Here is a 16319-nt window from a genome sequence, read left to right on the forward strand (position 1 = left end):
TTTTACACTCCACTGGTTGCTGCTTTTGGTAAATCTAAGGCATCATTTAACATGTTTTGGGGTGCAATTCTAGCTGCGCGCTCACATTACGTTCAACCAAACTCAATGACACCTTTTTTGTACCTGGTCTATTGTATCAGAGCACTACCACAGGGCCATTATCATTAGATCTATGGACACCCATCACAGCAGAATATGAAAAGTCGCAACTATACGCTGATAAGGATTGTAAGCTGTATTTAAAATAAGTCAAATCAAATTACAATCACATTTTTTCCCCCCTCATCTCGTGGTGCGTAGCACTGATGCACGATATCTGTGTCAGACGTTTCTGACTTCTCTCAGTTATAGATGTGCAATGAATTTTGTTACAAACTGATTCCTGCACAGGCTGTAACTAATGGTTGTTTTCATCACCTGCTAATCTGCCGGCTTTTTCAACTTAGACGTTAATCCCTCTCTCTACACACCGTTAAATAATAATGAACATTCCTATAGTGCAATTTTAGAAAGTCCAAGGTGATTCTTAAGATGTCCTTTGTCCAACTTTGATTTTAAAACCCAAAGAAATTTTGGTTAGTGTGACAAAGAAACACAAATTTTTTTTATTTCTTTTCCTTTTTTTTCATGTTACTCATTCAGTCGAGAGCTCATCTTTGTAACACAGACGGAAACAGAGAGCTGGCTGATCCTAAATGTGTGAGCGAAGACATTATTGCTCCACCTAATGACTTGCTATAGCTGACTTCCTCTAAACTACCAACAAATCTATGTCTGAAATGGTGCTGACCGCTGCTGAACGGTGTGTGTGTGTGTGCTGTACAGTGACCCTTTATTTCTCCATCCATGTTGGTTGGGAGAAAAAAACGCCAGGCACAGAAACCACAGGAATATATCTCAGTGAATAAATGACTCCTTTTGTGTTTTATGTGGCTGAGAGCAAGTCTATCTTATAGACTTGTCTATACAATTGGATGTGCCAGTGGCCCTGAGAGAAGAAGAGCAGAGGGATGAGGAGCAGAACAGCTATGTCTTTAAAGCCGCTCGGTTTGTCCTCAGAGGTGAGAGGTGAAGACTCTCAATACCTCTATCAGAGCAATGCAGAAAGGAAAAAATATTTCAAGGTTAAACTGCCAATAGATTTTTTCTGAGAAATGTGTGAGCTGGTGGATAAAAGCATTGCGTCAAAACGTACCTTTTGAGACTTTGAGGGACACTGTTATTCTACCTTCACATCCAACTTTCCTCCTCCTCGCAGTTTTTCTCTCTCTGACGAACACCAATCACAGCGAAAGGTTTTGAGCGTGCTTTGCATTGATTGTTTTTTTTTTCTACTTGTGCAAGGCAGGCTTCACTAGTTGTCACCATCACTCCATCCACTTGTCCACTGCTGTTCATAGGAGGTGTGTTTGTCCAAGTGGACGTGGGAGACACTGTGGATTTATCTGATCTTACAAGCCATCAGGTTGAGCAGAGCTTTGCTAAACATGACCTGAAGTGTGCCGGCCCCCGAGCAAACGCTGCTGTCACCTTGGCCAACCCGAGCTGTCATCTCTTAGAATGGCCCATGAGAGTTGACAGCTGTGGCGTTCCCAAAACAAATCACTGCTGCGTTTGGTAACACTCTGCGTCCCCACGATTTAGCCCTCACCGAGACAAGAGCAGGAGCGGCGGCTGCTAATGCTCTGGCTAATGTACTGCCTGCATGTGTGGGTCTTCTTCTTCCTCTCTCTCCCTCTCTCTCTCTCTCTCTGTGTGCATGTACATGTTTGTATTTGAAAAATCTTAATGTGGTTTCTCTTTGTTTTCCTGCCACCTTCTTCCCTGGTTCAACATAACGATGTTCACGTCTCCCTTTGTCTCCTTCTTCACTCCCCTCGCTATGGCCTTTTCCTGCAGCGCTTCTCCAGTGTTTGAGCTCACAGTACATCTTATGTGTCACCTAACCTGTGCACAGCAGGCTATACTGTTTCATCTACATTCAAAGGAAAAAAATGATAAAAAACAAAACAAAAAGATAAATCAGAAATTGTTATTTGTGTGGCTAAAAGTAGAATCTCTCTTATGAGATAAGAGATTGTAAACATTCAAGTCGTGAGCTTTTTTATGGGATTTAATTTGCAAGAATAACAATAAAATATGACAGTCTTCCTGTTGTACCACCATGAAAGTTAGATCTTTGTTCCCTGACAGTCAAGCCACTCCACAATTTGTCATTAAGGGTCCTTTCTTTGTAGTTAAAAAAAAAAAAAAAAAAAAAACCTCAGTGTTCGCAAACCTTGACTGAACCGTGCAAGATCACAAACACTGAGGTGAAGGTTCAAGAGTGGATTTCTGTCTTAACTAGACAGCTGATTGAATATTCATAGTCAAAGGGAAACGAGAAAAAATAAATAAATAAAACAAATAGGAACCGAGGCTGTGTTTATTGATATATGTAATGGTGAAGTGGTCCGTACTAAATGAGTCTGTTTGCTCCCTCAAAAACTGTTTTGTGAAAGTGTTACACTTTTTAACTGACATTTTTAATGAGCTTACACATGCTCTCTCTCTCTCACACACACACTCTCTCTCTCACACACACACACTCACTCTCACACACACACTCGCAGCCACACACTTGCAGCCACACACACTCCCACACACACATAAATGTACCTGTCAGACACGGTTTAAACACAGAGAATTTTGACTATTTGTTACTGGGCTGTTTTTAGACATCAAACTACGGCATTTGAGATGTGGTTTCCATTGATGTCAGGTTTTTTTTTTTTAATGTCACAGTCATTACTGATATATCCTTACCCTGGCTCATCTATAAAAGAGTGGTTCAGTTAAATTCAATTTTTTTCTCCCCTCGTTACATGAAAATTAAATAAGGTTTGCAAAAATGGATTAAATTCTATTGCTGCTATATATACATATTTATCTATTTCTCTGCATTGCAGAAACCAGACGTCCGTACTGTACATTTGAAATGGTACACTTAAAATATTTTGATATGTTTTGCAGATTTAGTTGACTGATTGCACGTCGTCTTTAATTTTCCAGCAGATGTTTGGAGGAGAGGCTTTTGTTCAGCTACACAGATGAACAACAGGAAGGAGGACATGGAGATCTCGTCTCACTACCGTCAGCTCCTCAGAGAGCTCAATGAGCAGAGGCAGCATGGCATCCTTTGCGATGTCTGTGTCATTGTGGACGGAAAGATCTTCAAAGCTCATAAGAATGTCCTCCTGGGATCGTCACGCTACTTTAAGACTCTTTACTGCCAGGTAAGAGACCTCGTTGGGGCAAAAAAATGATCTTTTACAGATATTTTTCCTTTATAGCATGAGGTAAATATTTTTTTTAAACCACTGCTGTTAATACTCCTTCTTATAACCCTCCAGGTTAAAAAGGGGGCAGAGCCTCACCACCAGACTACTGTCACTCATCTGGATATTGTCACAGCAACAGGCTTCAAAGCCATCCTGGACTTCATGTACTCGGCGCACCTTGCTCTCACCAGTAAGAATGTGATTGAGGTCATGTCAGCTGCCAGCTACCTGCAGATGACAGATATTGTCCAGGCTTGCCACAGCTTCATCAAGGCTGCACTAGACATCAGCATCCGCTCAGAGATGGCTGATGAGCTGGCCGACTTTGAAATGGGCGCTGTGGCTGCTGCTGGCCTAGGTGGAGGCGGGGGCGTTGGAGGTGGTGGAGGAGGAGCTGGTCTACCAGGGGCAGGGGGTGTTGCAGGAGCTGGTTTAGGAGGCGGAGGGGGCATAGTGGGCATGGCGTCTGAAGCCCTTGCTTCCATCATGTCTGGTCGCAGCACCTCTCCTTGGCTGGCTCGCCGGACCAGCCCGGCCAACTCTTCTGGGGACTCAGCCATCGCCAGCTGCCATGAGGGTGGCAGCACGTATGGAAAGGAGGACCAAGAACCACCGAAGAGCCATGAGAGCCAGGAAGAAGCCTGCCATGACTCTCAGCCTGCATGGCCTCATGACTATCGGCCTGGCATCACTGTCAAAGAGGAACAGGTATCCCCTGCCTCCTCCTCTCATCCCCGGGACACTCCCAGGGGGGCAGCCCAAAGCCAGGCGGAGCAAGGGACTGGGGGACCTGGTGGAGGAGGTGGAGAAGGGCCCTGGCAACCTCTGTCAGGATCAGGGCGAAGGAAGAACAGGAAGAACAAGGACACAGTCAGACATATTACCCAGCAGGCTGAGAGGAACTGGGACCGCGAGCGGGACAGAGAGAGAGAAAGAGACAGTAGGCCTGGATCTCCTCTGCCCTCCATGCTGGCTGTAGCTGGATGGAACTACAACGGGCAGGATATCCCAGGTAGGACCGACAAGCTTAGAACACTTTCTCCTATTTGTGGAAAGTTTAAAAGCAGTAATAGTGAAAACAAACCGGGTGTCTTCAGGTCAGAAATGTGGTCTTTAGATTATCAGGTCAACAGAACAGCAGCAGATGGAATTAAATTGGACGGGCTCTCAAAACTGGTAGGATGGAGGGAGGCCAAAGAAAGCCCTTTGTGGTGCTGATTTGATGACTTTGAGGCTTTAGGGTGTCCTGGAGTTGCTAGAGTTTTACAATGCTGGTCCCTACTTAGTTAGTTATCCAGTCATGTAATTAGTGATTACTGGTGAGATAATAAGATCAGGTTATTTAATTGGGTGAGAGTGTCACCTAACACCTAACTGTAGCAAAATCTAATTTATCTTTTAAAAGCCATCTTCTAACCAACAGACCAGTAGATGTGTTGGAGCAATTAAATTGCTTTGTTGACTTTATGTGCATTAGAGTGTGCATGACACTTTACAATACGGTGCATTAGTGCCTAATACTTTCATTCCTGCATGCGTATTTCAATGCATGTCAGCTATCCTCAGTTTACTAGTATAAAATGACCTCTTTTCCTCCTCCGGGGTTGAGATTAGCGAGCTTATACACTAACGTGTTAGGCCTAAGATGATTATCTCAAATCTTGGAGGTGTGAGGTGAAGCCTGGGTAAATGCAGATGGATAATGAAATCCTCTCCTTACTGCAGTTTATGTAAGCCACACTCCCACATAAACAACCAAATGCATATGCAAACACACTCATGAACACATATTTATTTTGAGAAAGCCTGTCTTGATCCTCGGCCTTGTGTGTTTAGTGAATTCCTTTAGACTAAAACTTATACATGAAAAACTTACCTGTCTGTGTGTGTGTTCGTTCACCTCTGTGCGAGTGTGAGCGTGTGTGTGTGTCTATGTGAAGCCCAAGGCGTCGATAGGTAGATCATTAAAAGTAAGGGAAGCTAATCCTGGGCGCATTAAGGGAGTTGGCTGTGAAATGGGCACACGCGTCGCGCAGCGAAAGAAAACAGGATAATTGAATTGACCTGGGTCACTGCACGGATTACCAGCGCGTCCTCGCCATCCCAAGCTCCTCCCCTCTCTCTGGGGTTTAGGGAAGGACCTTCTGGAAAGGGCGAGAGGAGGGAAAAGGAAGAGAGAGTGGCAGATGAGAGGGGTAATGAGAAGGAAAAACGACAGAGACAAAAAGAAACGCACGTTGGAGAGTGCATCGTACCGGGCTTACGAGAGTTAGGCTGTGCATCTCAAAGTCTTCTAAGCAAGGTTATTGCGGTTACTAAAGCTAAAACCGAGAGTGGATATGAAAAACAAAAAAATGTTTTCACAAACTGAAATGGAAATTAAAAATTATACTTCAGAAAGAAGAAGTTTAAGTTAAAGAAAGATTGAATTTGGTCAAAAGCATGACCCACTTTGGAAATCAACAAAAAGTAAACTGATTAAATTAATAAAAATGTCCCAGGTCCCTGATTTTTGTGATTGTAGTACGGTGCCAGAACCACATGCACTCACAAGGTGAATGGCTCTATTAAGTCCCTTGGCTATAACCATGGTTCTGAGCTGTGGTGGAAAGAAGAGTTTAAGCCTGCCTGTGGTGAAGCAGCCATTAATAAGAAAGGTGTTGTCTCACCTAAAGGTTAGAGGAAGTCTAGTGTTGCTGCTGGTGTAGACTCGCCTGGTGCTCGCCAAAAGGCAACCATTTATCCTCGCTTTCACCCGGGTTTTGGGACTGGGCTCAGCATGGCGAAGAATGGAAGGATTGGGTCTCCTTCAGTTGGATGCCATTTAGCAGTAAAACATCATGTTACCAGTGGGCTTATTTGAGATTTAACAGCGGCAGTTTATATCAGGATGTGTGACACCATATTGTGTATTGAGTCCGTTTGCAGTGGGTGGTGTCTGTGTGCTCAGTAAAAGTTTAGGGGATTGCTGAACAGGTTTAGTGGCCTGATATTAGTCAGGGAGCCTGTACGGGGAGTGGTGAATTGTTTTGGTTGTGGGAGTGCTCCTCTGCTCGTAATGTGTAATGTCCACAAGTTTGTTTGACAAAGTCAGGGGTAAAAATATACAGGATGTCTGTGAGCTTATGAGAGTTAGTGTTCTTAAGTCCTAAGTCCCCCTTAAGTCCAGGATTTTGTCACCTCCAGGCAAAGATCACAATCAGGAGTGAAGTTGTATGGAAATGCCAAAGAATTAGAAAATGATGCATGATTCTGTTACAGATTTTTCAAATATAATATTAGAAAGCGTTACAGCGATGGCAAAGAGTTACGTCTGTTTTATGACAGATTCTTTGCTGCTACTTGACAAATAAAGAGCTTATAATAATGGAACACTAAAAGCTCTCGCTGACACATAAATAATATTAATTTAAAGATGAAAACAAACAGACCCAACAAACGTAAAACACGTACATACACAGCCTATTGCTGCGATTGTTATCCCTACAAATAGAAAGCCCACGCTGCATTATTTTGATGATGTGACCATGGCAGGTCTGCTACTGTATTCTTTAGGCAATAAAGTCTGTAATTACTGAGTCATTCATTCTTTACTTCATTAGTTTTACTGACGTGTGGGATCGAACGCAGTTTATCCTACTGCCAATTATATAAATCAGAGCGCATTTAATGTTTGCCTGATAAACGATTTTCAAGTTTTCCAAATAGTTGCCTGAGTTCCTGCTGATTGACTTATAGGCTGTTTTTTATTGGTTTTTTTTGTAGGGATCATTCTGAATGGTCACATCAGTTGAAAAGAAAAAGCATACATGAGAAGTATGCATAATAATGATGATGATTCATTCCATTCACTCTCACAGTAAGCCAAGACACTGCAAGCAGGCGTTAAATCAGTCATGTTGAAATAAAAATGCAGACATAATAAATGTTACTAATACAACAAAGCCTGCTAAATATCCTTATTGTGAGGTGGTAGGTTAACGGTTTAGAGTTAGTTAGTTAGTGTGGTGAGGGTGTTGTTTCATGAAGTCCAGTTGTTGCTTGTCATAAAGGGTATCCAGGAGAAAGGGCACCTTCAGTCTTAGATTAGCTTAATTGCTTCATTCTTTATTGATGAGAAGTGCCTAGACACACTCTCTCCCTCACTCTTTCTCTCCCTCTCTCTCTCATTCATTCATCTGTAATCAGTGTCTATGCTTTGCTATTAGAAACGCTTGTATGACGCACAACCACGAGGATTTCACTGGATCATTCTCTAATATAAGGATAATGTATAGCTGTGTAAAGGCTCAGTGTATTAGCGTGCATGAAAATGCCATGTGCCCATGTTGACATAAACAGCTGCGGGAATTAGGATTTGTTTTCTTTAGATCCCCTTCCGTTGCAAGCATCTGCTCTGTTCACTTGATGTCATTATTGAGGCCAGTAAGCACTCAGCATCCTTTTCTCTCCCGTGCTAAAGCTTGATCTCCGCATTTCTTACGTTCACCTTGTCTGCCGCCACGAATATTTGAAACATCACACGTGCAGGCAGAAAAGAAACCAGCCCCGCTTACATCTCAGGGAACTGAAACATGTGTATGTTTCTTTTTTACACAACACTATATTAGAGGTGACAATTTTTGAGGAAGAGAGTTTTTAATAGTCTGTACTTCTTTTGCCTGCATACGTCTCAAACCTTTGAATAATTATCCAAGATTATTTTTAGTTTGGCCCCCGCTGCTTCGTCCAGACCTGGATTAGAAAGCTCCAGCAAATCAAAGACATTGTTTTGAATATCAGGAGTCAATTTTTTATTTTTTTTAATCAGTTTAGTATATTCTTCTGCGGGGCCTTGAGTCAGCCTCTCTGTGTGTAATCCACGCAGGGTGTGCAATCAGTTAATCAATTTGATGAATATGGCAGCTGTGTTTAAAGGAGGTAAAGTTGGTAGCCTGCTAATCTTGGGCCGGTAGCTCAATCCCCGGCTCCTCTAGTCCGCATGTCAAAGTGTCCCTGGGCAAGAAACTCAACCCCAGCCCTGGCTGCCCTCGATGTGTCAGTGTGTTAGTGGATGCGGCTGTGAGTGGTCTACAAGACTGTAGAGCTGCTACTTAAGTGCAGTTCGTTTGATTAAACAATATTAAATATTTTTTTATTAACCATGAAAGTGAACCTCAAATGTGCATATGAGCGATAATATTCTTGGCAACTCATGAAACGTAAGATTGTGCACACTACACACAATCTCATACAGTATTTATAGATATCGCCAGATATCAGGAAGACGGCTAAGTTGTGACTATATGAGTGTCATTTTGAGACATTATGTGCCGTCTGTGCTCATTTTACTTATTTTATTAAAGTAGGAGTCACTTCTTTGGTTGGTGGATATGACATTTTGGAGGCAGACGTCACCCTTTCTTCTGAACCTGCCCCCTCAGACTGAGAAGAAGCCAGAACTGCTGAAAACACGAGTTAACGATTGATTAAAAAAAAAAAATTCTTGCTGCTTTTATACTTGGGGCAAACACAAACTTGATCTTTATCCCACATAATAACGGCACTGGAAATACTTTTTGCGTGTGTTTTTGCTGGTATTAAAACACACACACACACACACAGTGACCTTTAGTGGCAGCTTGGGGGATTTTGGCAATGGCCGGTGTGATATACACGCTCACATACACACAGCTTAGAGCATCTGATTATGTAGACGTGAACAGTTCAATCACACGTGGGCTGTTCTTTCCATTTCCCTCTAGCTGTTGCACATTGATTACATCGAGAATCTTTTTTGAAATCCAACATCTTTATCTGACTCTCTTCCTCTCTGCTCTGTGGCCTCAGAGTTCCCCTCCTAAACCACTTATTCACATTCGCTCACACATATACCCACAAAGATGCACTAAAAAGAGTGAAATCATTTTTCCATAGAAGCTCGTCCTGTTTATTCGCGCGAGCTCTTAAGCGTTGCAGTTGGCGCTGCGTCCTCGAGTTCACATTTTCATCCTCTCGTGCTCCGGAGCCTCCTGGAGCCACTCGGGGGCCCGCAGACAGGTGCTCTCAAAATTGCCCTCTACTTTGCACTTCCGCATAAACTTTCTCTAATTTTTTTTCCCTCTTCGTCTCCCTGCGCTCCTCTCCCCAAGTCTCGGCAGTCTAAAGGTGAACACTTGAAATAATGAATCGGATCCCCCTTTCGCCCCCTTCCTCTCTGTATTCCAGTTAAGACTCTCCCCATAGTATTTGCACTTCATTAAACTTGAAATAGGTTTAATATTTAAAACACCATGAACAGATTTCAACCCCCACACCCTTCGAACACCTCTCCACTTTTTCCTCTCCCATCTCCTCGCTCACGGTTTAATAATCTACTCTCATATTTCGTCCCTAATTCACTCCTCCTTCATTAAAAACCAAAATAGATTTAATATTTTAGACTGTGTAGACTTAATTTTTAACCCCTTTCTTCATGGCTTAGTGTTTGACACATGACGGGTTAGATAACTACATCATGTTGAGGCCTCTCTTGTCAATCCCCCCCGATTCACTTTTTCACTCACTCCAGTTCACTTTTTCTCGTGCCTCTCGGTTCATCTTTCTCATTTTTTCCGCCGTCATTCTATTATCAGTTGTGTCTCTCTGCGCCTTTGTACTGCAGACCTCTCTCTATGCCTCTTTCTGTCTCCTCCACCCTCTGTTTGCTCTGCTGCTTTGTCCTCTCTGACTGCATAGCTGATTTTGGACCTTTCCTCCCATCCTATTGACTTCTACGGCCTGTTCACCCCTCCTCCTTCAGTTTCCCCCTTCTCCCCTCCATCCTCTCCTTCCCCTTTTTGTCCTTTGCTACCGCACATACACAAACTCATTTGCCCCCTTGTATGGTCTTTTATGTTCTCTGGGGAGTTGTGACAGAACACTGCAATACTCTTTTTTTCCCCTTTTGCTCTTTCCATCTCCTTTTCAGTCCCCACTAAATTTAAAAAGAAAAAAAGTTCCATTATCACTGTGGTAACCAATCGTTTCTCACCGCCCACCAGCCCTCTTTGTCATATGACCTCACATCCTGCTGGACATTACGGGCAGTCCACCAGCTAAAAGCCCCTTCTCCTACTCCACCACGGCATCACACCCCCCCCACACACACACACGCACACACACGTTCACACAATTTTTCACACTCTTGCTGTCTGTCTTTTTCTCTCACAGCACTCTCTCTCTCTCTCTCTCTCTGAGTTCTCAATACTGACACCTGCTCTATTTATACTTCTCTGGCTTTAAAAGAACCATTTTGGACAGGAAGCTGCCCCCTCCCCACTCCTGACCGTGGCTTTTTTCCAGAACGTCAGCACCCCCCACCTCTCTACCTCCTGCCCCTGGAACAATCCAGAGAAGGATTGCTGGGTGGAGGAGAAGAAGAAGAAGAAGAAGAAGGGAAGGATATAGTTTGCGTATGTGTGTGTGTGTGTGTTGTTGGAGATTGGCTGAGGGGGGGTTAAAGATTAGCCATCCCAGCTTGAGTGAACTTGGGTCGTGCCAGCGCGTGTGCTTTAGTCAACCACAGCCCACACACAACCTGTAGACTCTCACCCACTAAAGCGCGGGTATGTAAACGCATACACGCAGCAGCTGGAAATGTCTTCTAAAATGTTCTGTAGTATAATCCCAACATCTCACTTCAAAATGTGGCCAAATAAACCCCCCCAACACACACACGCACCACACACAAACATCTTGGCATTGATCACACAGGTCTCAGAATTAAACTACCCAGAATGCATCCTGACAGGATGTCCTGTTGGCACGATGCAGGGGTGGGTGGGTCAAGAGGTTTCTGTGGTTAAACATTCATAGCAGTACCCCCACAGCTAAAACATGGCCCCGGCACATCCACACGCAACTCTTCAAACTTCATTGGAAGATAAATTTAACGTCTGTGGTTGCGGATCAAAAACACACACCTATGAAGTTAGACATGACGACACATTTGTTATACTCTCAGTTATCAGTTATTTGTTCTAACGCTCAGGTTCATCTTTTAAAAAAGAAGATGATGATTACTGATTTGTCTTTGCTTTCCTGTTGACTTTCGGAGACGCGTTTTTCCTTTCATATCAACGACCACATACAGCTTGTTTTACTCTACTTGTTCGGTGCCTAAAAAAATCAATAATACCAAAATCTGTGTCAAACCCGATTTTTTAAATAGTATTTGCCTTGCAAGCACACCTCACTATAACCACTCTATTTTTGCTTACCTATCACTTACCTTATCTCGTTTTAACTACTCAGACACATCGCTGTGCGCACGCGTGCGTGTGTGTGTCTGTGAGTGAGTGTGTGCATGTGTGTGTGTCTGAGAGAGAGAGAGACAAAAGGCAAAAAATATCAAGATAGTGAAAGCACAACATGAAAGAACGTTACTACAACTGGATTTTGACTTTCTTTGTTATGCTCGATAGAAGGTAGGCAGCACAGAAGGTGGGTATTGTGTAAAGTTAAATGTGGGCTGCATTTATTTACTTATTATTTACTGGGAAATTGATGCAATGTAACGGTTTATTAGCAGTTAGCAGCTACACTTTGAAGTGCACACGTGGATGTCTGTGGTGAAGACACACATAGCCGTGTGGTTTTTAATGCACTTTGGTCCTGTGATTTCTAAGTGGATTTAAAGGCATTTCTTTTTGATGGATTATCAATAATGATGATAGAATGAGTAAGAAGTAAGTTGCCCTGTATCATGCCTGGGTGTGCAGAACTGACTGAGTTTATTGCCCATCATTCTGCACAGGTTTCAGAATTGCACAAGGTGTTGCAAGATAACTGACAGGGTCATAGTGTTGCAGTTAAAATTAAATTTGGGAACTTCTGATCCTAATTTGCCACAATAGGAACTTATTTACTGTAAATCCATTCTCCTTATACGGTAACGTTTTTTCACACATGAAATGCTCCATTTGAATAAGTTCAAGGTGCTGCTGTGCAGAAGGCCAGGCACAGGACAAAACTGCGTAAGAAACATGACAAACTCTATAATTTCACTTGTAATTAACTTGTTAACTTGCAATTTAATGTTAAAAACAAATTGGTTTTACATATGAGTGAGTGCTCCTGCTTCCACTCTTTGATGGAGGATCCATGACAAAGCTCCTGATTTAGACACATGAGATTTGATGTGATGTGCGCTAGGATGCCTCCCTCCTCCAGTGATCTGATATCCAGTAATGGTCCTTGTAGTCAGTGAGCCTGGATAACACTGCTAGCTCATGGTGTGTGACATGGTACCCAAAAATTACCAAGAGTTAGTCGAGCGCAAGCAGGCAGGATACTGATACTGAAGTGTGGGGGAGAGCGAAAGAGGGGCAAACACGTACGCCGACATAGTGACGGACATGTAGAAGCAGAAGCTGCAACTTTAGGAAAGAGTTTAACCTTAAAATAAAGTACTTTACAGTAAGTTCATCAAGTCAAATGCATGCGCTCTCTTTCTCTCTCATTTTCAGTCAATGTGAAGTTCCTCTTTCCCAGTCTGTTTATTTTAGAAAGGTGGCTTTGTTCTATTTACTGTACCCACTCCCTCAGCAGCCTCTACCCCTGTCCGACCAGTTAGAAAAGGGGAGCGATGAGGAAGAGGAGGGGGAGGAGGGCATGATGTTTGGACAAACGGACAACCCGAACAGGATATAGAGGTCTACAGCCTGTGGGTGTGTCGGTTTGGCTGTGACACAACTCGCACACAAACACTCAAGCGTGCACACGCACAAACACACACACACACACAATCGTGGGAGTGTTCCCGCTGGAGGGCAAAGTCTCCCTTCCTCTTACACATTCATTCTCTCTTTTTCCCTCCTTCCCTTCATTCCCCCTTTCCGCTGTCACACCCCTCTACACCTCCTTCCTTTAGACCTTTCTTTCTCCTTCATCCCTCTTTCCTTCTCTTGTGACACCCCCCACCTCCCACCCCTCTGCCTTTCTTTCAAAAAAAAAAAAAAAAAAGGAAAAAAGAAAGTGTTAAAGATACAGAAGAGTTGGCCAACAGCAATGAGAAACTAGGAGGGAGAGGCCAAAATCACCACAGGGGACAATTATGGCTTGGGCTGTGTACGTGTGTGTGTTTGTGTGCGGTTCTTTTTGGGTTTGATAGTTACAGTGACGTTGTTGAAAACAGTCCTGGAAGCCACTATCTGTCCTTCACAAGTATTCTTCCCCTTCTTCTCTCCTCTATCCCTCCTTCCCTCCGTCTGTTTGGACCTTTTTTAACCATCCTGTCAATTTACGCTGTCACTTCTGTTTTCATTCATCTCGTACACTGGAGCTACAGCCACTTCTTGTGCCGTGCGTTTGTGTGTGTGCGCGGCCATGTGTGTGTGTGTGTGTGTGTGTGTGTGGTTTCAGATTGAGTACATGGGCTTCAAATAAAGGCAGAGCTGTGGGTTAAACTTCCTCCTCATCAGCAGGATCTGTGTCAGTTTGTTTGCTTGTGTAAAACCAGAATTTCCAGGTTAGGTTCCAAAAGTTTAAAAAAGCAAGAAGAAATGCTAGTGCATAGTCACATTTGTAATAATGCAAATAATTCAATGATACCTTTTTGTAATAAAGGTTTTTTTATTAAAATCTTGTACTTGCTTGAATTGCTGTAGTGTTTGAAAGGTGCTACAGTGGGGCAAAAAAGTATTTAGTCAGCCACCGATTGTGCAAGTTCCCCCACTTAAAATGATGACAGAGGTCAGTAATTTGCACCAGAGGTACACTTCAACTGTGAGAGACAGAATGTGAAAAAACAATCCATGAATTCACATGGTAGGATTTGTAAAGAATTTATTCGTAAATCAGGGTGGAAAATAAGTATTTGGTCAATAACAAAAATACAATTCAATACTTTGTAACATAACCTTTGTTGGCAATAACAGAGGTCAAACGTTTACTATAGGTCTTTACCAGGTTTGCACACACAGTAGCTGGTATTTTGGCCCATTCCTCCATGCAGTTCTTCTCGAGAGCAGTGATGTTTTGGGGCTGTCGCCAAGCAACACGGACTTTCAACTCCCGCCACAGATTTTCTATGGGGTTGAGGTCTGGAGACTGGCTAGGCCACTCCAGGACTTTCAAATGCTTCTTACGGAGCCACTCCTTTGTTGCCCGGGCGGTGTGTTTTGGATCATTGTCATGTTGGAAGACCCAGCCTCGTTTCATCTTCAAAGTTCTCACTGATGGAAGGAGGTTTTGGCTCAAAATCTCACGATACATGGCCCCATTCATTCTGTCCTTAACACGGATCAGTCGTCCTGTCCCCTTGGCAGAAAAACAGCCCCATAGCATGATGTTTCCACCCCCATGCTTCACAGTAGGTATGGTGTTCTTGGGATGCAACTCAGTATTCGTCTTCCTCAGAACACGACGAGTTGAGTTTATACCAAAAAGTTCTACTTTGGTTTCATCTGACCACATGACATTCTCCCAATCCTCTGCTGTATCATCCATGTGCTCTCTGGCAAACTTCAGACGGGCCTGGACATGCACTGGCTTCAGCAGCGGAACACGTCTGGCACTGCGGGATTTGATTCCCTGCCGTTGTAGTGTGTTACTGATGGTGACCTTTGTTACTTTGGTCCCAGCTCTCTGCAGGTCATTCACCAGGTCCCCCCGTGTGGTTCTGGGATCTTTGCTCACCGTTCTCATGATCATTTTGACCCCACGGGATGAGATCTTGCGTGGAGCCCCAGATCGAGGGAGATTATCAGTGGTCTTGTATGTCTTCCATTTTCTGATGATTGCTCCCACAGTTGATTTTTTCACACCAAGCTGCTTGCCTATTGTAGATTCACTCTTCCCAGTCTGGTGCAGGTCTAAAATACTTTTCCTGGTGTCCTTCGAAAGCTCTTTGGTCTTGGCCATGGCAGAGTTTGGAGTCTGACTGTTTGAGGCTGTGGACAGGTGTCTTTTATACAGATGATGAGTTCAAACAGGTGCCATTCATACAGGTAACGAGTGGGGGACAGAAAAGCTTCTTACAGAAGACGTTACAGGTCTGTGAGAGCCAGAGATTTTCCTTGTTTGAGGTGACCAAATACTTATTTTCCACCCTAATTTACGAATAAATTCTTTACAAATCCTACCATGTGAATTCATGGATTTTTTTTTCACATTCTGTCTCTCACAGTTGCAGTGTACCTCTGGTGCAAATTACTGACCTCTGTCATCATTTTAAGTGGGGGAACTTGCACAATCGGTGGCTGACTAAATAGTTTTTTGCCCCACTGCATATAAAAAAAAACTCCTCTTGCCTTGCCTCACTGCAGTTTGAAAGCAGTTCCTCCTGATTTTACACTCCACTATTCAATACAATTCATATAATCATCCCATGATGATAACACATGTGCTATTACATTTCTAAACACAAATCAGTGCTAGCGCCATAAAAAATACCCAACATGATTCATAATTCATACTAAAATGTTCATTTCTAAATTTTCTCACTCAGTTACAATAAATGCAATATAATATATTGTTATAAAAGAGCAGCAGGACCTATAAATGGCCTGCTTTTAGTTGCTGTGTGACTTCTTTCACATGTAAACACACATCAGGGAAAAGCTGCAGAGAGAAAAAAAACAAGTGATGTCACACTGTTGGTGGTTTGTCAGAGGTTACAAACACAGGCCAGTCTTTCCTTTCCCAAGTGTCTATATTCATTATTTTTGTATTAGCATTGCCTTTCTGTGTAACATCGATGGGTTTTTCTCTGACGAACTTACAGCGACATATTTCTCCTGTTAGAACAGCGGTTAGCCCAGAATTGACGTCAAGACTCCAGGTCTCTGTATCCTCTGTGCCTTGCTGTCCCTTAACATAGTTTGATAAAAGGAGGCCACAGTCTCCTTTTGTTCCCGTTGTCTCCCACTCTTCCCCAACCCCTTTGCCCCAGATCACCTGCCTGCCCACACTCCTCATTGTTTCCACCTTCCTCTGCCTCTCGCCTCGCAACTTTTTCCTCCTCGCTACCCTCATGCT

General features: G+C 43.3%; 1 protein-coding gene across 3 annotated transcripts in view; it reads left to right on the forward strand.

Moving 5' to 3' along the window:
- zbtb46 (zinc finger and BTB domain containing 46) overlaps positions 1–16319 on the forward strand; it is a 64279-nt gene that overhangs the window by 19617 nt on the left and 28343 nt on the right. For 2 of the 3 annotated variants that reach the window (XM_040008291.1, XM_040008293.1), the window contains exons 2-3: positions 3052–3275; positions 3393–4332. In XM_040008291.1, the coding sequence (XP_039864225.1) occupies positions 3090–3275; positions 3393–4332 (1126 nt within the window). In that variant the 5' untranslated portion in view covers positions 3052–3089. The remainder of the gene's footprint in view (positions 1–3051; positions 3276–3392; positions 4333–16319) is intronic. The other variant, XM_040008292.1, reaches the window with a different exon arrangement.

The sequence above is a fragment of the Simochromis diagramma genome, unplaced genomic scaffold (assembly GCF_900408965.1).
Source record: "Simochromis diagramma unplaced genomic scaffold, fSimDia1.1 OVJJ01000545.1, whole genome shotgun sequence".
In the NCBI taxonomy this organism is placed as follows: Eukaryota; Metazoa; Chordata; class Actinopteri; order Cichliformes; family Cichlidae; genus Simochromis; species Simochromis diagramma.